The sequence below is a fragment of the Coregonus clupeaformis genome, chromosome 7, assembly GCF_020615455.1.
Source record: "Coregonus clupeaformis isolate EN_2021a chromosome 7, ASM2061545v1, whole genome shotgun sequence".
In the NCBI taxonomy this organism is placed as follows: Eukaryota; Metazoa; Chordata; class Actinopteri; order Salmoniformes; family Salmonidae; genus Coregonus; species Coregonus clupeaformis.
This window is the reverse complement of record NC_059198.1, coordinates 19,159,380-19,181,728: the sequence shown is the minus strand read 5'-3', so window position 1 is coordinate 19,181,728 and position 22,349 is coordinate 19,159,380. Positions and strand designations below refer to the sequence as shown.

Here is a 22,349-nt window from a genome sequence, read left to right as displayed (position 1 = left end):
ATCAACCTACATGCAAAAACATAGATATTGAATCAAACATTCTAAAGATCTGCTTGGATAACACTGGTTATTAATACCAACACTGGGGTTATTTTACACAACTGAGTGTTAATTTAACTCCTGAATCAACATTAGAAATGTTACACTGAAACATCAACACTAGGTAACACTGGCCAATTTGCTGTGTAGGTTCACTGCGATGTTGAGTGTTGGATCTCTTACCACACAATTTCACTGGGGTGTATTCACTAGACACCAAATGGAAGAAAACGGACCGAAGCGGTGAGGAACTACCCTGAACTTGTCCAATAAAAAAAACGTGTTTTTGTTGCAAAACATTTTGGTACTTTGTGCACTAATGAATACGACCCTGGTTGAGCCTTCATTGTCTGTGTGAATGTACATGAAGCCAAAGGTGACGTAAGGTACCAAAACCCTGCCATTTTATATGTGCCAAACATATAGTACAAGTGCATTGTCTTACTGTGTACTCATGTCACTGTGTAAGAATCTGTCAATGAAAAAGTAAATACCATAAACTAATCAACTGTATTCTGGCTAATAAATACTTTATTGAAACAAGGTGTGTACAGAGTCAGTCAGTACAGTTTCAGCAGAGAACGTTTTGGTTACAGGTATATCAGTTTAAACAGCTGAGAGCATGACATGGAGTAGCACTGGTCCATCGCGCCACTACAACAATGAATGCAGAGCCCACTTGTTGTCGTCGCGGTATGGACCAAAGCTGGACAGGGCGCAGATACAGTAAAGGCAGGTTTGTCATGCAGAGAAATGTTGGGCCTCATTCACTATCATTCAAAATGTTTTAGAAGAAGGTGGGAAATGCATTAACAATCCAATTTAATTCATTAATAAGAATTCTATAAAGTAGTAGTAGTTGGTCAGAGGCTTAGGGCTTTATTCAATCTGTACCGCTGAAGCGTTACAGATTGTGTGATAGAAATGTTAAGGTAATTTCCGATTGAGCCGACATACGCAGCATTTACTGTGAATGCAGTCTCCACTAATGCGGGAATATTGCCTTTAAATTTAAATCACGCTGTAATGCTGAACTTCCGCGATATGGATTGAATACAGCCCTTTATCCACTTCTTCAATTTCGAGTGTTACAATCGTTCCTCTCAGTCAACAGCTGACACACAAGCATAATTCATTATACTGCTAACATCTGTATGTACCTGGTCCATTACATCAAAAAGATAATTTAAGAGAATTACATACGATTTTAGGATAGGTTATTTCAACTGCCAGTTGCTGATGCTGAAATTCAAATTGAATTGACAGCTATATGCTTCCATACTGAATGGGCTTACACTAGTAAATTCCTACCCTTAGGGAATATGAAGATAATTCTCAACAGCAGCACTTAAAGTCATTAACCATGCATTGCATTTGCTTTGTGACGGAGCAGAAGCACTTGCATGAAGGAGTATTGATACTGTAGTAGCGTTAGTGGGTAAGAAAGAACTCACTCTATTTTAGAACATGGAGAGACAGTAAGATACAGTATACCTCCTGCAATGGAGCTTTGTGTGGTGTCAATGCTTAGTTATTAAAGGTGGTACACAGCAAATTATCCAGTGTTAAATCAACACAGTGTTAAATGTAACTGTTCCAGTGTCTATATGGGTCCACACCTTTCAGTGTTAAATTAAAACACTGCTTACTGTAAAGCCTTGTTTGCATATTTCGCAGGATGCCTTGCCTTCCGAGTGAACTGTAGAGTTACCACCCATGACTATTTGTTAGTGACAGAGACATGATTGTTGCATTAATTAATTTTCAGTCTTGTGGCCTTCACCAAGTGAGATCCTGAGCGAATATGTTATCATGCAAATTTAATTTAGGCCAATACAAAACGTATTTCAAAAGGCCTTATTTTGTGGGCCTAGTTTTACTCTAATACAGTGGCCTGAAACTCATGGTTTACAGGCCACATCAGACCTGCAAGTCACATTATGCTGGCTTGCAAAGTTATGTGTAATTCCTATTGGAATCCAGCCAGAGTGGGGATATCCAGCATTTGGTTATTAATACCAACACTGGGGTTATTTTACACAACTGAGTGTTAATTTAAAACTGAGTTAATTTAACTCCTGAATCAACAGAAATGTTACACTGAAATATCAACACTAGGTAACACTGGCCAATTTGCTGTGTAGGTTCACTGCGATGTTGCTGAGATAAGCGATGCATGACGATGATAACGATGATTGTCTGGTCCTAGTTACATCTTCCTCATCTGAGCCATCAGCTCCTCTAGACTCTGTTCCGTTTCCTCCACCGTCTCCCCTCCTGATGCCCCTGTCTCCTGGACAAGAAGACAAAGGTCATTATTAGTCTAAACTTACTTGAGATGCCTTATTGGAGCAGTGTTTAGCAGGTCTGCCTAGTGGCTGGAAGACCCGGGTTCGAGACCAACAAGGAGCATTGCATTGTCGCCATTCGTTAAGAGATCGCTACAATAATATATTATTCTTATAAGGTTTGTATGGTACTGACCTTCTCAGGGATGGTGTAGGCCACAGTGATGCCCTCTGGGAGGTCAGGGACTGGGCCTGAGGCGGCCTTGAGTTCCTCGTCTGTCTGCTCCGACACAAGTTCAATACCTAACAGAGCAAAAACATAGGTCAGTAATGGTAGCTAGACAGGACCACTTACAATGGACAATACATTTAGGTAATATCAACGCTCTAGCTAACTCACCCCAGTCGTTCTCCTCGTGAACCACCGCCGCCTCTACCGCCTCCTCTGCAACCTTTTTCGGCCGCTCTGCCTCTTTTTTCTTTGGGCCACAAAGCACACACACCAATGAATTACAACTGTTCCAGGTCATGTACATCCCTCACACAGCCCAGGTCATGATATATGAGAGAGAGAGAGAGAGAGAGAAGAAGAAAAGAGCGAGAGAGAGGCCTCCTTGGTCAGTCACCTTATAGTCCTCCTGCTGTTTCCTGCAGTGGCGGTCATCACAAGTGGGGTTGGCCTTCATGGCCATAGTTGGGAAGAAGTCCTGCATAGCATTGTAGCCCAGGTAGTGGCTGACTGTGCCAAACTTCAACAGGTACCTGAGGACCACAAACCACTATTAGAATATCTTCATAGGAAACCCTGTTATGGGTATTTGTGAATTGTGGGCTATGATCAGGGTCGTATTCATTAGGGCGCATCATAGCAAAAAGCTTCACACCAGAAAATGAAGTGTTTCTTATTGGACAAGTTCAGGTAGTCCCTCCCGGTTTCAATACGTTGTATACCATTTGGTGCCTAATGAATATGAAGCAGGACTCATTTACAAACAAATGTCACTCAGATCTTACTTGAGGACGTTTTGGACCAGGATCCCTGCCACCACGCCCATGGTGGTGGGTAGGCTGGCAGCACACACCCCCTCCCTCTTCAGGGTCTTCTCATCAATGTTGGCCGCCACCACCAGGGGAGGAGCACACTGTCACATTGAGGAGGAGATAAGTACACTGCACAGCATTGACATCAACAGGGCCATGTTCAGAGGATGTAACATTACAGAACGTTCAGATAGAAATGTACCGTGTAGAACAGACGTTCAGAATGTTTCATCACTGAATACACCCCAGGTGATCACTTTCAACTCCATAGCATCAACTCATGTCATCTATGGCAAACAAAGCTTGTGTTTTGGGTAAGTTCACAGACATCAATTTATATGGAGTAGAGAACAATATTGCTTAGGAAGTATATATTAAGCTGCCAGAAAGAAAAAACGTAAGTTTAGGCATAGGGGTGGAAAAGGGTATAGGGGTGAAAATTAATTAAGGTTAAGAACAACAAGGGTTGGGTTAAGGTTAGGAATAGCTTCAGTGAGTTAAGATAAGGGTTAGGGTTATGGAAAGGCATAAAATGTAACATTGGGTTAGTGTACCGCCATCTGCCACAATTCATTTTCGAACACTGTCTTTTGCCTATACAGTAAGTTTGTGTTGTGACGTACTGCGAAGCAGGCCGTCTCCCCAGGGATGATGAGCTGGATATGTCCAGACACAGCGTTCTCACTCACACCTGACTCCATCCAGATCTGACCCAGCTCGTTACACGCCTAGGCAGCAAGAAGATGACCAACATACATCATCTGATCTTCACCAACTCAATAATGTATGTTTTATAGTCAGGGAATGAGGGATATATGTTAGTACTGACTGTGTTGATGGCCATCCGGGCCTCAAAGTTGTCCACACAACTCAGGACCAGGTCCACAGCCTTTCCTTCTTGAAGCGCCCCATGACTGAGACAACACACAGATGAACAGAAGAGCATACAGACTAACCTTGTAGCGAACATGTGGAAATGTTTTTAGTTATTTGTAATGTAGGCTTCCCAGTGGTAAAGACGTAGGATCTTAATTTGATCATCCTGTTGCAGGAGAACTTTCCTGTAAAACTTGTAGTGTATTCGAGGGTTGAAAAGGCTTTCGAATTTTATCATTTCCACTTTGAAATTTCAGACTTCTACAAAAATGTCCATTAATTATAAATCACATAATAATTCACATTTCTTGTTGCTGCAGGATTATCTTCCTGCTGTAGCAAACTGGCTCAAATTAAGATCCTACATCTCTAGATGCTGAAACTTTAACCAAAAGAACCCCCTTCCTAGATTATTGTTATGTGATTGTACAGTGCATTCGAAAAGTATTCAGACCAGTTGACTTCTTCCACATTTTGTTACGTTGCAGACTTATTTTAAAATTGATTAAATCGTTTTTTTCCCCTCTCATTAATCTACACACAATACCCCATAATGACAAAGCAAAAAACAGGTTTTTAGATTTTTTTGCAATTTTATACAAAATACTAAACTGAAATATCACATAAGTATTCAGACCCTTTACTCAGTACTTTGTTGAAGCACCTTTGGCAGCGATTACAGCCTCAAGTCTTCTTGGGTATGACGCTACACGCTTGGCACACCTGTATTTGGGGAGTTTCTTCCATTATTCTCTGCAGATCCTCTCAAGGTCTGTCAGGTTGGATGGGGAGAGTTGCTGCACAGCTATTTTCAGGTCTCTCCAGAGATGTTAGATCGGATTCACGTCCGGGATCTGGCTGGGCCACTCAAGGACATTCAGAAACTTGTCCCGAAGCCGCTCCTGCGTTGTCTTGGCTGTGTGCTTATGGTCGTTGTCTTCTTGGAAGGTGGACCTTCGCCCCAGTCTGAGGTTGTGAGCGCTCTGGAGCAGGTTTTCATCAAGGATCTCTCTGTATTTTGCTCCGTTCATTTTTCCCTCGATCCTGACTAGTCTCCCAGTCCCTGCAGCTGAAAAACATCCCCACAGCATGATGCTGCCACCACCATGCTTCACCGTAAGGATGGCACCAGGTTTCGTCCAGACGTGATGCTTGGCATTCAGGCCAAAGAGTTCAATCTTGGTTTCATCAGACCAGAGAATCTTGTTTCTCATGGTCTGAGAGTCCTTTGGTGCCTTTTTGCTAACTCCAAGCGGGCTGTCATGTGCCTTTTACTGAGGTGTGGCTTCCGTCTGGCCACTCTACGATAAAGGCCTGATTGGTGGAGTGCTGCAGAGATGGTTGTCCTTCTGGAAGGTTCTCCCATCACCACACAGGAACTCTGGAGCTCTGTCAGAGTGACCATCGGGTTCTTGGTCACCTCCATGAACAAGGCCCTTCTCCCCCGATTGCTCATATTGGCCGGGCGGCCAGCTCTAGGAAGAGTCTTGGTGGTTCCAAACTTCTTCCATTTAAGAATTATGGAGGGCAATGCATTCTTGGGGACCTTCAATGCTGCAGACATTTTTTGGTACCCTTCCCCAGATCTGTGCCTCGACACAATCCTTGTCTCTGAGCTCTACAGACAATTCCTTCGACCTCATGACTTGGCTTTTGCTCTGACATGCACTGTCAACTGTGGGACCTTATATAGACAGGTGTGTACCTTTCAAATCACGTCCAATCAATTGAATTTACCACAGGTGGACTCCAATCAAGTTGTAGAAACATTTCAAGGATGATCAACGGAAACAGGATGCACCTGAGCTCAATTTCGAGTCTCATAGCAAAGGGTCTGAATACTTATGTAAATAAGGTATTTGTTTTTTTTATTGTATAAATTTGCAAACAGTTCTAAAAACCTGTTTTCACTGTCATTATGGGGTATTGTGTGTAGATTGATGAGGCAAAACATTTATTTAATCTATTTTAGAATAAGGATGTAACATAGCAAAATGTGGAACAAGTCAAGGGGTCTGAATACTTTCCGAAGGCACTGTATGTGTTTATCTCAGAGTTGTCCTCATCATGTACATTACAGTATCCAATTTCATACTGTTATGCAATGATGTTTTCTAATCAACTTGAATTTGAGAGTCAGAGAACAGAGAGAAAACACTCATGCTGTATGGAACAGCACAGTGGAGCAATTCAATACTGAAAACGCTCTGTACAAATGACCACACAAGCAGTATGGCACTTATGAGAAAGGAGAGGACAGCACTTATCACCTTATGCGATCCATGAAATGTGCAAAATTGTCCATGGTGGTGATGTTATCGTTGTGGGTCTCAAACTGCACATCTGGGTTGATAGTCCTGTTGACATAATTAAAAAAATATGCAAGCACCTTATAGTGACATGATATAATATAAAACTATGTAAATATCTGGGGTATCACACATGGGGTGCATTAACCAGCCCCCCCCCTCCCTCCCTCCCCTAACAGGTAACTGTACCTGAGTGTGTGTTCCGCTGCCTCTACTTTGCTGAGGCCAGCCTGGTGAGGCTGGAAGAACAGCCTGTTCATATTGGCCAGCTCCACTTTGTCATAGTCAAACAGGATGAGCTGTACAAAGAGAAGGCGCATAAGGTAGAATGACGCAATGCATGTTGCATTGATGGACATTGTCCATCGGCAGCATAAGGTTGAAACGGATGATATAAAGACATGTTGATGTAGTAATGTGAAATTTGTATTACCTTACCAATGCCACATCTTGTGAGCATTTCTGCAGTCACGCTTCCAACTCCTCCAACACCCACCACAGCTACAGTGAACGTCCGGATTTTCTGTTTAACAGTAGGATAGAAACACATGCCATGTTATTGTCATATTAGATCTGTATAAAGTTAAAACATTCCTGAAATCCAGGAATCCTCCAACAGTGATTTCTAGAAAGCCTCGGAATATTGGGGAAATACTGGAATTGTGCAACATTTATGTGTATCAGATAATAGAAATTAATATCTTACCTCATAATCTTCAACAATGCCCATTCGCTTCAAAGCCATCAGACGACTGCAAGGTAAGAAAGAACATGTTGAGGTAAGCAGTTTACACCATATGGGATGTGCCGGCCATTTTTCTAGGGTGTCAACCAGATCAGGTAGCTAGTCTTGTGTATTTATCACAAATGACTCCATTCGCGGCCGTTAGATTTTGACAGCTAACATAGCTACCTGTAAGGGTTTGAATCTACTACTTCAGCACTCATTTGGTCGATCCTTGGTCTGTGATGAGGTTGGTTGTTGTCAGCAGGTTCCTCGGCACACATCGCCGTACATCGCTTTTGCTTACACTTGATCAACTCATTCTCCAGCTCCCTCACTCGTAGCTTCAGTTCTTCGACTGAGGTCATGTTTCTATAAGGAATAAGGCACACTAGCTACTCCGTTGTTCAAATGTAAAATGCCTAGATTGCAAAGCCTTAACAATTAAAGAAAGATTACAAGCGATGGATGATAACTAGTACACGTCTACACAGCTCGAATCAGCTGGCAGCCTGAGTTTCTGTAAATTACGTCCGGGCGGAAACAAACTGCGGTGAGTAAAAGTGTTCCTATTTGTAAACGATCTCTACGGCATCTGTCAATTCTATGATCGCTCAGTACGTGCCTTCAGCAAATAATGTGCTTTTACAGATCCGTGAAATGAGCTCAGTCGCTCTTGCAGTGACGGTTTACAGAAAACGTCAAAACATCTGACTTGCGCAAGGTTTGATCTGTAAAGCATTGATGCTAAAACGAAACAATTCGACTATCTATATTGTAGGATATTTTTTTATTCATTCACCCGTATGACTTTTACCTTTGCTTTTACAAATGATTAATCCACACTGAAATATGGAAGACCAAACAACTTCTGTTCGGGAACAGCACACGTTCAACATCTTCAGCGATATCTAGCTGGAAAGATATCTAGCTGGAAAGACATAAGGAGTGTCGAACAATGACAAGCTCACTGTCAGACATGGCAGTTAAGTTCACCTTTTAGCTAAAGTGTTCCATAGAAATGTGCATGCTTCATTACATTTTGTGAGTCAGGGTCCAAGCCTTCCGTGTCTGGTCATTTCAGTGCTGGACAGTCCAACCCCACTTTCCTTATCCAGACACCTTCTGACATTCATAAAAAAATGTCAATTGTAAAACATTTAAAAAGTTATCATTTTTAGATAAAACTATACTAAATATAATCACATTTCACCAAATAATTGATTTAAACACACTATTTTGCAAAAAAGGTCTACTGTAGCCTCAACAGCACTTTGTAGGTTAGCACCATGGTGTAGCCAGAGGACAGCTAGCTTCCGTCCTCCTCTGGGTACATTGAGTTCAATACAAAACCTAGGAGGCTCATGGTTCTCACCCCCTTCTATAGATTTACACAGTAATTATGACAACTTCTGGAGGACGTCATCCAGCCTATCAGAGCTATTTCAGCATGAACTGCCACTTTGTCCACCCAATCAAAGGATCAGAGAATTATCTAGTACTGAAAGCATAAGTTACAGCTAGCTAGCACTGCAGTGTATAAAATGTGGTGAGTAGTTGACTCAAAGAGAGAAAGACAATAGTTGAACAATTTTGAAAAAATGAAGGAGAAGCAAGAAAGAAATAGAGAGAGAGAGATTTTTTTTCACTTTCAGTTTCACTTACTTAGCTAGCAAATGCAGCTAGCTAGTTTAGCCTACTGAAACACCCTGCTCAAACAGAAGGGTGCTATGTTAGCTAGCTGGCTATGACTTTCCAACAAAACACTGGAACTCTTTCAAGTCAAGGTAAGCTTTTGGTATTACTAATATATTGCCACCGGGGCCTGCCGGTGTAACTGCTTACTGACTGTACACTATAACATTACTACATGATTGTAGTGGGTTTACTAACGCGTTAGTTCTATTATCTATGCAGACTATGACGTTCTTGTTATGATGAGTTTCTGGTATTGAGAAGTTCAAGATGCAATAATTTACTTAGACATTCTATGGAGATTTTACCAAGCATTTATTTGATCACGAGCCCGTGGGTTCATCTAACAAACGGACATAACCTTGCCCCCTTGTCAGGTGAACTGCCCACATACCCAAATCTCACATCTTTTATACTCTTGGTTACACATTTCTTCAACCACATCTGGCCATCGTCAATGAGCACTCCCATTCTTTGATGTTATTACTCTTTACCCCAAGTCAGTATCCTGTCCATCAATCATGCTATCCTAAACATCAGTAATCTCTTTTGACATAACGGAATGTAGACTCCGTGGCACCAAGCCAATGATCTACTAACTCTAACCTGTTCCCCAAGATACTATGACATGACATCATAACACTATAAAAACCTCATATCAGTTCTTTAGCTAATAAGGTGACAACGATGTAGGCTATGTGTAGCGGTTTGGCTTGGAATGTTTTTTTTCGCCTGGTCACATACAGCTGATGTGTTGTGAATTGAAGTCCATAAGCAAAGGGAAGAGGTGAGAGGAGGAGAGCGCATAGATGCGGCAAGCGATACAAAGTGGCTGCTATGAAAGTGAACTGTGTTTACGTGTGATCAGGGGTGTATTCATTCTGCCGATTCTGTTGAAAAATGTTTCTTAAACGGAAGCAAACGGAACAAAACCGGGATAAACATACCTGAATTTGTCCAATAGAAACTCTTGTTTGCAACTGTTGAACTACTGATTACACCCTATATCAGCTAGATGCAGGCAAGAGTGAGCAAGGCGGTATTGAATGTCACTGTCTGTCCCTGTGTCACTGTCTGTGACCTCAAATTTGTCACTCAACCTGTGTGCACCTACGTTGTAAACTTTCATTCATAGGCTAGGTTGTAGCAACCTTGTGATGGGTATAGGGAAAATCCGAGTGTCATGTAGTAGCCTAAACCTATCACTGTTATATTGAACTGGGTGAATGGAATATGAATGAGAGTCATCCAATATGCTGTAATAGAAATAAGGCCATGCTCATGAAAAAATAATCGTCCTCCCTCATCTTAAACGGCACTGATCGCCTCTGCTTCTGACCGCTATATCCTGAGAAAGAAACCACCTGGTATGCTGCTACCAGGGGCTCACAAGGTAGTTATGTTGCAGAAACCTTTGAAATGATTTGCAAATGAGTAAGAACACTGTAGTAAAAGGCACTGCTGATTGACATAGTTGTTTTTGTCCAGTAGTGGGAGACAACGTAGGCTAAACAGCTGGCTTTGATGCTCTACTCTGTCAATGCTTTTGATTTTACACATTATGTTATGTATGAATTGCTCATATTTATTTGAAAGGTTTGACATTTCTTCTCTGTCTTTGGTGTGTTGAGGTGGACAGAGAGTATCGGGTGCAGAAGGCCTTGTTCTCTGCTGGGTTCCCAGTAACCCAGCCTGCAGAGGAGAGGGCAGCCCTGTTTGTGGCAGCAGGGGAGGTTCTGGCCCATCTTCACTCCCTGGACCTAACCACCCTGGACCTAGAGGGGTACGGGAGAGGGCCTGGCTACTGCAAGAGACAGGTAGAGGATGGATATCCTCCACAAATTCCCATCCCAGTCTCTTTTCAATGTTTTTATAGTCGTTTTTAATTATACGGTTCACAGGGGAGAAAAATAACATAATAAAACTGACAAAAATGATACATAACAGAACAAAAACAGCCAATACATAACATAATCCATTCCGTTCTCAAAGTTAATTAAAGTACTTTATTTTACCATTTATTACCCAGAATTGGCTGATGAGCAACATGTCCACCAATGACAATCGAATGAAGTGGCCCTCGTCCATGGGTATTTTCGAGTGGACAACCTGATATTCCAGCCTACTGAGGTAGTGTTGTGGGCCTTCCTCCGTCTCAGTGCTTGATCTAGGATCAGATATGCCTTTTAGATCATAATGAATAAGATCACATGGACAGGTGGGACCTGATCGTAGATCATCTACTCTGAGACACTTTATGAATACGGGCCATGCTTTTATTGTATATGGGGGTAACTTGGTAGGGGGATTGAATTTTATGTGTGTTGGTGTATGCTCTCTCTCCAGGCACGTGTGGTGGCTGTGTTGGACTGGGAGGTATCCACCACGGGCCAGCCAATGGCAGACCTGGCCTACTTCCTGATGCCCAACTATTGGCCCAGTAGCCTCAGAATCCACAACAGCATGGGCAGCCTGAAGGGTGTGGAGGGTATGACCTCTGAACTCTTATATCTGACACTGTTAGAAATGCTGAAGGCAGGGTCAGCTTCTGATCTCTAAACCCTAAGTTAAAAGTCCCACTCCAGCTATTTTTGAACTTTTTCCATTGAAAACCTATATTCCAAGTATAAATACAGTAAAGTACACACACTAAGCTTACCGTATGCTTCCCAGTCAAAACAGTTTATGCATATATTATGACTACATTGCGACGTTTTTGTTCATTTTGGGATTTGGCATTTTTGGGGGGGGTTCATACACACAAAATGTTTTCTTGAGGCAAGTCGAAGTTCAGTGGCCGAAGTCTATGCCCCTTCGTCAGTGATCGGTCAACAGTACTACTAGTAGGAGTGTGAACATTTGTTGTCATTCAGCGAGAGACGACTAGTTTTCATGCACATTTTTTTCACTTGAGAAATACTGAATCAATTTTTTTTATAAATACATTTTTAGGGGGGGGGTAGATCAGCTTTAATATATCAGATAGATTGTAACTTCCATCAATGTAATTGTCTGCATCACTTCCAATCCCCCATATGTTTTTTTTTTCTCAAATATATATACAATAACATACATATACACATATCCTTTAAATAAATATATTTCCCTTTATTACTTTCCAACCCCACCACCCCTTCCCTAATTGGAGTAAACTAGTGAACAACAACGCTTAGGCCTCTACTTCTGTCGCGATCGTTGAGAGACGGATCAGACCAAGGTGCAGCGTGAAAAGCGAACATGTTTATGAACTAAATAAACATACAACGTAAAGTGAAGTCCTCCGGCTATACACATACAAGCCCAAACGGAACAAGATCCCACAACTAAGGTAGGCAACCAGGCTACCTAAGTATGATCCCCAATCAGAGACAACGAGCGACAGCTGTCTCTGATTGGGAATCACACCCGGCCAAACATAGAAATACAACCTAGATCTATCACATAGAAATACACTAACATAGATCTCAACAGAAAACTCACACCCTGACCCAACCAACGAGAGTTCTCTCGATCAGGGCGTGACAACTTCCAGCATACTATATACATTTTATGGACACAATAATTATATTTAGTTTGTTTTTACTCCTGAACTTCCTCTACCCTCAACCTCTCCGATCATTTTCATGATGTCCATCCGGTTTGCTTCTATATGCCATATCTTTCTAACTGCTCTTTCACAAAATCTCTCAACCTATAACCTATATACTTATTATGGACACAGTATGCTTTACATTAGTTATCTTGTTGTTATTCGTTGTTGTTAGTTGTTATTAGTCCCATCCTTCAGCTCCATTCAACACCTCCCATCTATCTCTTAACACCATCCATATTGGATTTCTATTTGCCATATCTTTTTCAACTGTACTGTGATGTTTCACAAAAGTTCTGAACCCTTCTATTCTCATTGTTTCTACAGTTTGTAAATTGAAAATAAACATTTTTGCTAAAAGTATTATTATATTATTGATCGATTGACTATGACTTTTCAGATCACCCAGTAGTGCTATCTGCAGGGTTAGCTCCAGGTAAATATTGCAATCCTTCAGCCATTCCTGGACCTGTGACCAAAAACAAGATACAAATGGACAGTACCAAAACAAATGATCTAATGATTCTGTCTCTTCGCAGCAAAATCTGCAGAGCTGGGAAGATTGTATCCCCCATATAAATAACATTCTATTGGTAGCAAGAATTTTGTATAATAATTTAAATTGAAAAATTAGTTTTGAATCCGGCGTCGTTTTGCGTATAAGTTTATAAACACTATGCCATGGAATCGGTACGTCAAAAATCGCTTCCCAACTATTTTGCAATCTATATGGGACGGCTGTCAATCCTTTGGTCCCCTTCCACTTTCCTCTTCCATTTTTGTGGTAATGCTGCAATTATTTGGTTGTAATTTTGGGTAGAGCAGACATTTCCATATGTTTTTGTTAGTTGCATGTGCAACATAACTCCACCAGTCCTACCTATGATATAATTTACGAAGATTATACCTTTTTTATTTATTTTTTCAATCAATTAGTATATTTGAGTTTAAACACAATATTTGTTGCATTATTTGTTCTGTCATTTCTGGAGGATTAAATTGAAATTGCAAGCTTGTTTTAGAAATAGTGATATTTGGGAGATTATTTCCTTTTCAAATAACTGAAAGTGAGAGGTTATAATCTGAATAAAGGGAAAAAGGCCATTCTTGAACATGGGGTGAGACAATCAAACATCTTAGCTACTGTAGATATAAATTTGCGCGACTAAGACCTCGTCAAAATTAATGACAGTGTTCTTGATTTATCTTAGATTAATTCTGACTATTTTGAGGAAGTGTTTCTGACTATGTTGTTGCTACGGTGGCTCAAGAGTGACAAACAACAATAATATTGCCATTTTTCTCGTTTTTCAAGCGAAGGTCTTTAGGGAGTATGAGAGCACAGATGGTCGCTTCGCCTAGCTGAGTTCTGCTAGGAGCAAATCGAACCTATGTATGCGGACGCCTTAAGTTTCCAATGTCTGTATTTCTCTCTCAATGGCCAGGTGTACCCACTCCTGAGGACCTGATCTCCATCTACTGCCGCTGCCGGGGGATCCCATCCTCTCTGCCTCAGCTAAACTTCTACCTGGCCCTCTCTGTCTTTAAGATGGCAGGGATTGCTCAGGTTAGTCTCTCTCTTTCACACACACACACACACACACACACACACACACAAATGCACACAGAGTGCATTAAGGAGTCTATAATTACTACCCATAGAACTGTGTGATAAGATGCACCTTTTCACTGACGGCACGTTAGATAGACTGGTGTAAATGAAGGAACACAAACGCACTGTAGCAGTTGCTCTTGATGGGTTCTGACTTCTAAACTTGAAATATTGTTAATCATCAGGTATCCTATGGAAATCAGAAGGGCCACAGTCTGGTTTCTACACCAGAAGTTAATGGTTATCTGTAGGAGGAATGTACTGTATATGGTGGTGTCAATTAAGGTTGGATATGAGCCAGGGGCTTGGAATGTACTGAGGAAAGGAAAGGCAGTCACATGGTTGCAGTTACTGATAACGGTGGAGAGCTGTGGATTAGTGAGGAATGGGGTCCGAGGTCAGGTCAGGTCACATTAAGGGAGAAGTACCAGTTTATTTTTCTCTTGTCTGCTTTCATTATCTTTCGTCTGTACCTGAACACGGCAAACCAAAGCAGACTCCTGGTGTGTGATCTGTAAAGATGAGAGGCTTAACTTAAAAACTTGTTTTTCATCAATCCGCATTGGCTTTCATCTATCTCTGACCCCCGGTTGAAAATAGACACCATTGGCATTTTCCCTCTTTCATGCTGATAGGAAATTCAGGAGGATCATAAATGGATCACAGCGGATCATAAATGGTGATTTTTCTCGCTTTCTTCTGTCTGTCATTCTCCCTCTCTCTTTCTCTCTCTCTCAATCTCTCTTTCTCTTTCTCTCTCTGTTTTAGGGGATCTATGCCTACCACCTCCTGGGCAATGCCAGTGCTCCGAATGCCGCTCAGTTTGGCCAGAGTGTGGAGCCATTGGCCCAGGTTGGGCTGCAGATTGCAGAAAGTTATGTTGGTTCACATGATACTAAAACTACACCCTATCATCGCTTAATAGTACTACTTAAGTATTTTTTGGGGGTATCTGTACTTTCCTTTACTATTTATATATACTTTTACTTTTACTTTTACTTCACTACATTCCTAATGACAATTATGTACTTTTTACTCCATACATTTTCCCTGACACCCAAAAGTACTCGTTACATTTTGAATGCTTAGCAGGACAGGAAAATTGTCTAATTCACACACTTATCAAGAGAACATCCCTGGTCATCCCTACTGCCTCTGATCTGGGAGACTCACTAAACACAAATGCTTTGTTTGTAAATTATGAGTGTTGGAGAGTGCCCCTGGCTACCCGTAAATAAATAAAAAACAAGAAAAGGATGCTGTCTGGTTTGCTTTATATAAGGAATTTGAAATTATTTATACTTTTACTTTTGAAACTTAAGTATATTTTAGCAATTCAATTTACTTTTGATACTTAAGTATATTTAAAACCAAATACTTTTAGACTTTTACTCAAGTAGTATTTTACTGGGTGACTTTGAGTCATTCTCTATTAAGGTATCTTTACTTTATGAAAATTGGGTACTTTTTCCACCACTGCGTAATTACAAACTTGTATGGGATCCATAAATATGAATAAAAATGTAAAATTATGAGTCTAGTTTAGCCAAGGAGAAAGCACTGAGCTATTTAGGGAGAAAGGCAGGATCTATGATTGGCTGAGATAATGAAGGGGTTGGATATGCTGAGAGATGAGTCCTGATTGGTCTGTCATGTCACAGGCTTCTGTCTATAACAGAATTGGGGCTTCCATGGTCAGTATATAGATAATCTTTACTACCACAGGTTTTTGGAAATATATAGTATATGGGCAACTGCAAAAGTGTTGCTACAGCTCCAGGGCTGGGTGGTAAACCGTATTTTATTATATACTGGTATTGATGCACGGACCGGTTTGGATTTTTACTTTACCGTACATAACGGTATTTCAATGTTTGGTTTGTTAAATGGAATATAAATGGAATAACTGAGTGATGAAACTCGAAAAATTATGGCAATCCGTTCTTACCGGCAGTATGAGACTAACAGTTGAGAACTGCTCATTTGCTAGCAAGAGCTTTGGGTGCACACATATACTTCTTTGCCATGATTAAGGTGCACACATGTACTTTTGTTTTTACATGAATCTGGCCTGTGAGGCATTGCTGGTGCCAAAAGCACCCTAGAAATCGGCACAATGCCACTTGTGGCGAAAGTAAGAACTGCCATTGAATCCATTGAAAATACATGGTCATAAACCACGTTTCCATCCCCCCATAAATCTGTGAATAAAGTCATACCAGTATATATATAAAAAAATGTTCGTTCGACATGGTAGGATCTTTTTGTGTAAAATTTATAATGCGTGAAAACGCCTTTATTTACATTTTAGTCATTTAGCAGACACTCTTATCCAGAGCGACTTACAGTTAGTGAGTGCATACATTTTTCATACTGGCCCCCCATGGGAATCGAACCCACAACCCTGGCGTTGCAAGCACCATGCTCTACCAACTGAGCTACAGGAGGCTTTATAAGCAACTGTTAATAAAATAACCATCATATGGAAGTAAACTTGAAGTCAAGCGATGATATGGTGTGTGGTCCTTCCACTACGACTCGGGAAACCATGCAGTTTATTAGGCTACAGATGAAATAAGTTATGATGGGTGGTGAAAGTGCACGGTGATGAGCTTGCAATAAATATCGAGGGTCTTATTCTGGTGACATGATGATCGATGCTTGACTGCCGTTTGACAAATAAGAATATTCTCGCTCTTATCCATAATAATCTCGTCATGTACACTACAGCCTACCCCACTGTTTCTGCAAGCTGTTGGCTAGAGTGCATGTGCCAAGACCAGAGTAGGCACATTTGATATTTCACGCAACAGTTTTTATGACAAAACTATCAGTAGAGTTGAAAATGCAATAGAAACACATTGAACTTTAGATTTTTATTCTGTACATGAAAACTTAAGCGCACTGATTTTTATCCACAACAAGTCAGTTTGGTGGAAACACACCAAATATTTTCTTTATGTGGATTTTAGCATATTCGCATTAAAATGTGTCGCCAATTGGATGGAAACCTAACTATTGAGGAGAATAATTATTCTGACAAAGGAAAAGTGACTTTTTTATAAAATAGAGGCATACAAAGACAAAAAAAATGTGATACAGTGTGGAAATGGTAACAAATGAGTGAAGGAAATGCAGAAATTTATGAAAATGCTGAATCATTTTTGGTTGAAGTTTGAACTATTGAGGAGAATAATTATTCTGACAAAGGAAAAGTGACTTTTTTTTATAAAATAGAGGCATACAAAGACAAAAAAAATGTGATACAGTGTGGAAATGGTAACAAATTAGTGAAGGAAATGCAGAAATGTATGAAAATGCAGAATCATTTTTGGTTGAAGTTTGATTGAACAGTATGAAACAATCAGAAGAGAGAACGCCCCATTAAAACCACTTAGAATGCATTTGTTTCCACCCTAGGGTCATGCACTACATATTGCATATTTAGAACTGTATTATTCAAAAACATAAAATAACGTCATACCGTCAATAATGAGAACAATATTGTGATATGATATTTCAGCCATATTGCCCAGCCCTGTACAGCTCTCAAAAGCATTGCTGCCCTGAATTTAGCTGGTGCTATCGACAAAGATCAGTGGGAGTTTAAGTAAAACGATTACTTTCAGGAGGACAACGCCATGATGACTCATGCGTTTGCATGTGAATTCTTAAAGAGATGGCAATGGTTTAAGAGGGTGTGAACGATGCTGAATGGGCGCAACCGAAGAAAGAGTTCTCTGGAAAGTGTGAACATCCTTCTATGGTATTGCTCCTACTTGTCTCTAAGTGAGATAACAAGTTTGTCAAATTTCAAAGAAGCATAACTTTTCCATGTTTCCTCCTACTGCAGTGTATGATATACCATTTTAAAGCTCTGAGTCTGTACAAATCTTAAACATTTGACATAATATCACATAGAGAAATTCTGTCACATTGTTAATTCTGTCACATACCTCATAAAGAACATCTGGAACTTATTCAATGGAAACAACAACCCTCTTTTCTACTCCTTAGTACCAAACATGTGGAGGACCTCCATGCTCCCCCTGTCTACAGAGGCAAACACAACCATAGACCTAGGAAGTGTCCAATGACACTATCACATCACAAATACATTTTGCAACTGGTAACGTAACAACCACCAGATAATGTTATAAATCATCATATAACGTAATTTATAACAGAATAATTACATTCATATGAAACATGATTACCAGTATTGTGTATTAGACCTGCACATGTGCTAGCACGAGCAGCGCGAGCTTCCTTCTTTTGCGCGAGTGAAGTGAGTTTGGAAAAAAGCAATTTCTTAAAGAAAAAAATAAGCAAACACGTTTGGTGTTTGCCAAAAGCCATGTGGGAGACTCCCCAAACATATGGAAGAAGGTACTCTGGTCAGATTAGCTTTTTGGCCATCAAGGAAAACGCTATGTCTGGCGCAAACCCAACACCTCTCATCATCCCTAGAACACCATCCCCACAGTGAAGCATGGTGGTGGCAGATGTTTTTCATCGGCAGGGACTGGGAAACTGGTCAGAATTGAAGGAATGATGGATGGCCCTAAATACAGAGAAATTCTTGAGGGAAACCTGTTTCAGTCTTCCAGAGATTTGAGACTGAGACGGAGGTTCACCTTCCAGCAGGACAATGACCATAAGCATACTGCTAAAGCAAAACTTGAGTGAGTTAAGGGGAAACATTTAAATGTCTTGGAATGGCCTAGTCAAAGCCCAGACCTCAATCCAATTGAGAATCTGTGGTATGACTTAAAGATTGCTGTACACTGTACAGATTGCTGTTTTCTGTTTTTTTGTCTTATTTCTTGTTTGTTTCACAATAAAAAATATTTTGCATCTTCAAAGTGGTAGACATGTTGTGTAAATCAAATGATAGAAACCCCCCAAAAATCCATTTAAATTCCAGGTTGTAAGGCAACAAAATAGGAAAAATGCCAAGGCAGGTGAATACTTTCGCAAGCCACTGTACTTGTTTATTTCATTAAACTTACTCCATCTTATTTTTAATTACGTTTTGATTTATAACTCCAGCAGATGACTGGAAAAGCGGGAAAGCCTATCCATTCACTTACACCAAAATAGACCATTAACACGCTTAAATGAGTCGCTAATGAGGAAATAAATTAAGAAAAGAAAGCACAATTAAAGCATCATTAAATGTCTCCCAGCTTGAAGCGTTCGCTCTCTCTCTTTTTCCCTCTTTCTCTCTCTCTTTCCCTCTCTTGCTCTCTCTCTCTCTCTTTCTATGTTGCATGGGTGGAAAAATCTGAAAGGCCTAAAGTGTATAAAGTAAACTGTGACTCCTCCCGTGCCATTTCAACAATACTTTAAGAGTCTGAGAGCAGCTACTACCCAAAGCAGGGCTCATTTTCATCGATCTACCCAAACAGACTGAGTTAAACCAGAGTGGGAACACCCTCTGAGCCCACATGAGTCATAGAACAAGCAAACGCAGAAAGGACCATGTGAAACGTTGGGTCTCGTGCACTTAAAAATGTCCTTTAAAGACTGTGACTGTGTTTAAATAATTGTTTATTTCATATATTGACTCAGTTTCAAGTTGTATTAGTCGTATGTACGGGATACGCATGGTATACATCGTCCAATGCTTACTTGCAGGTTCCTTCTCGACAATGCAACAACAATAAGAAATAATAAAAGAGAAGAATACGAACATAAAGTAAATTGCTCAGTAGAATATAATCAAGATTTTAGCATAAGTATAATACAGGAAGGCACAATTTGTATATCGTGTGTGGATTAAGAGGGTTTATTTTGGGGATCTTTGACAAAGTTGCAGACACCAGTGACTCACCGGCTATATTTCCAACCGTTAGCTAATGTTGTTTTCAGTTTCATTTTGAATTGGATAACATGAGATTTACGGGCTGTGGCGGAATGACATTTTGTCAACTGGTGATTGTCATACAAATAACTGCTGGTTTTATGTTTAGCATCTCCAGCTTCCACGCATAGCCTACAAGCCACTGATACAGACCTTTGGAACATCTACATAAAAAAAAGTATAATAAATCCATTTAATATATCCTACACCATCACAATAAATCCATTATTTATTTTAGGCAAGTCTAAAGAAACATGATATTAAGAAAATGTAGCCTATTTCAGAAGAATAGAATAGCATATTCTGAATAGTCCTTATGTTAGGCCCTGACTGGGCTTATTAGAACACGTTTCACTAGGCTCTGTAGGCAATGGGCTCTCTAACTGTGTTCCAGGGGTCTTGGGCCTATAGGCTACTTTTTGAGTTATTTGGCCACTTTAGTTGTGATACAAACCTTTCTTGGCTATTTCTCGCATGGAATAGCCTTAATTTCTCAGAACAAGTAAAGACTGACGAGTTTCAGAAGAAAGTTATTTGTTTCTGGCCATTTTGATCCTGTAATCGAACCCACAATTGCTGATGCTCCAGATACTCAACCAGTCTCAAGAAGGCCAGTTTTATTGCTTCTTTAATCAGCACAACAGTTTTCAGCTGTGCTAACATAATTGCAAAAGGGTTTTCTAATGATCAATTAGCCTTTTAAAATGATAAACTTGGATTAGCAAACACAACGTGCCATTGGAACACAGGACTGATGGTTGCTGATAATGAGCCTCTGCACGCCTATGTAGATATTCCATAAAAAATCAGCAGTTTCCAGCTACAATAGCCATTTACAACATTAACAATGTCTACACTGTATTTCTGATCAATTTGATATTATTTTAATGGACAAAAATAATGATTTTCTTTCAAAAACAAGGACATTTCTAAGTGGCCCCAAACTTTTGAATGGTAGTATATGCCTGTAGATGTTGCTAACAGACCTTTTCAGTCACTGTCCGATCTAGGACATATTCCAGATGTTCCTTGAGTCACAAAATGTGGTTTGAGTCCCTTCTCATTAAAAACAATTCTACATGGCATTGAACATTGGCCTGTTGTATTCAGTATCGGCACGGAACTTATCCTTAACCCTTTCAAGACTGTCTAAAGCCTAGAGCATTTAGTCTTTCAATAATCAAATCTGAGAGGAGTTGAATATGTATGGTCCTGTGTGGCTCCTTTTCGTAGAGCACGACGCTCGCAACGTCTGCAACGTGGGTTCAATTCCTGCTGGAGCCGCCCATATGTAAATTAATGCACGCACTACTGTAACGAGTACATTCTGTAAATTTTATAACACAAACATGCCTTGTTTTCCCTCTAAACGGTTGCTTCTAGTGCCAGCAACAATATAATCTCGCCAAGTGACTTTTTATCTATTTAGTCATTCATATCTGGTGTGTATCAGACTGTGAAACACTGTCTGCGTCCCAAATGGCAGTGTGTTCCCAAATGGCACACTATTCAATATATAGTGAACTACTTTTGACCAGAGCCCTATTGGCCCTACTGAAAAGTAGTGCACTATATAGGAAATAAGGTGCCATTTGGGATACAACCACTATGGAATTATCCCTCTTATGGCATGGGTGTCTACAGCAAACTGTGCCAATATATCCTCCAAAAACCGTCTTCGAGGGCATTATCACTTTTAGACAACGGGTTACCAACATATTCAAATAATGATTGACATATTTTGATTAAAAACTTTATTTTGATTAATTTATTCATACTATTTCATCCTTCCACAATATATAGTCCCGACACAAATCTAGGATTGCTACCCAAGCCGGCTGGTCGTTCGTTCTATTGGTTCAGTTGCCAGTCGTTCAGTCTTTTTGTTCTGTATCTATGGACGCGACCCAGTCTAAATGTTAGTCTAAAAGAAATGTGAGATAATGTCTAGATGCTTTTTATAGTGGAGATCAAGTTCATAAATTGCTTGGCTGGGCTGATGGGACAGTGGATTGTGCAGTCAGATGGAACAGAGTAAATAGGCATTTTAACGTCATAGATTTAGCCGGTGGTAACTTGTGGGATAGACACCGGCTGGAATGTGCTTTTAACCAATCAACATTCAGGATTAGACCCTCCCATTTATAAGTCATGTGTAGAAGTGGCAGTTGGCACATATTCACTTGGCTTAGGCATATCATTGACAATCACATGATGACACTGATACCCTGCCAGTATGTGACTATATGAGTCATTGGCTTCAGATGCTGTGATTGCCACCAATGATATGATTCAAGGAAAAGGTCAAGG

General features: G+C 40.3%; 2 protein-coding genes across 3 annotated transcripts; one reads left to right on the top strand and one right to left on the bottom strand.

Annotated features, from left to right (window-relative positions):
- Positions 1-548: 548 nt before the first annotated feature.
- LOC121569862 (ubiquitin-like modifier-activating enzyme 5) lies at positions 549-7,815 on the bottom strand. 2 transcript variants are annotated; one of them, XM_041881119.2, is made up of 12 exons: positions 7,467-7,815; positions 7,260-7,305; positions 6,987-7,076; positions 6,743-6,852; positions 6,515-6,601; positions 4,198-4,282; positions 3,992-4,096; positions 3,342-3,469; positions 2,954-3,089; positions 2,728-2,806; positions 2,524-2,630; positions 549-2,332 (listed from the first exon to the last, which is right to left on the bottom strand). In XM_041881119.2, the coding sequence occupies exons 1-12, from the start codon at positions 7,643-7,645 to the stop codon at positions 2,249-2,251; spliced, it is 1,236 nt and encodes a 411-aa protein (XP_041737053.1). In that variant the 5' UTR covers positions 7,646-7,815; the 3' UTR covers positions 549-2,248. The 2 variants fall into 2 exon arrangements, with proteins under 2 accessions (XP_041737053.1, XP_041737054.1); XM_041881120.2 differs by lacking the exons at positions 7,260-7,305; positions 7,467-7,815 and having other exon boundaries at positions 6,992-7,078.
- A 139-nt stretch (positions 7,816-7,954) lies between these two features.
- On the top strand, positions 7,955-15,301 carry acad11 (acyl-CoA dehydrogenase family, member 11). Its single transcript, XM_041881122.2, is given in 9 exon segments — positions 7,955-8,267; positions 8,339-8,407; positions 10,312-10,365; positions 10,604-10,825; positions 10,975-11,037; positions 11,040-11,102; positions 11,319-11,460; positions 14,007-14,128; positions 14,942-15,301. Coding segments are annotated over 9 exon segments (1,194 nt in total). The 5' UTR covers positions 7,955-8,129; the 3' UTR covers positions 15,263-15,301.
- The last annotated feature ends 7,048 nt before the right edge of the window (positions 15,302-22,349 follow it).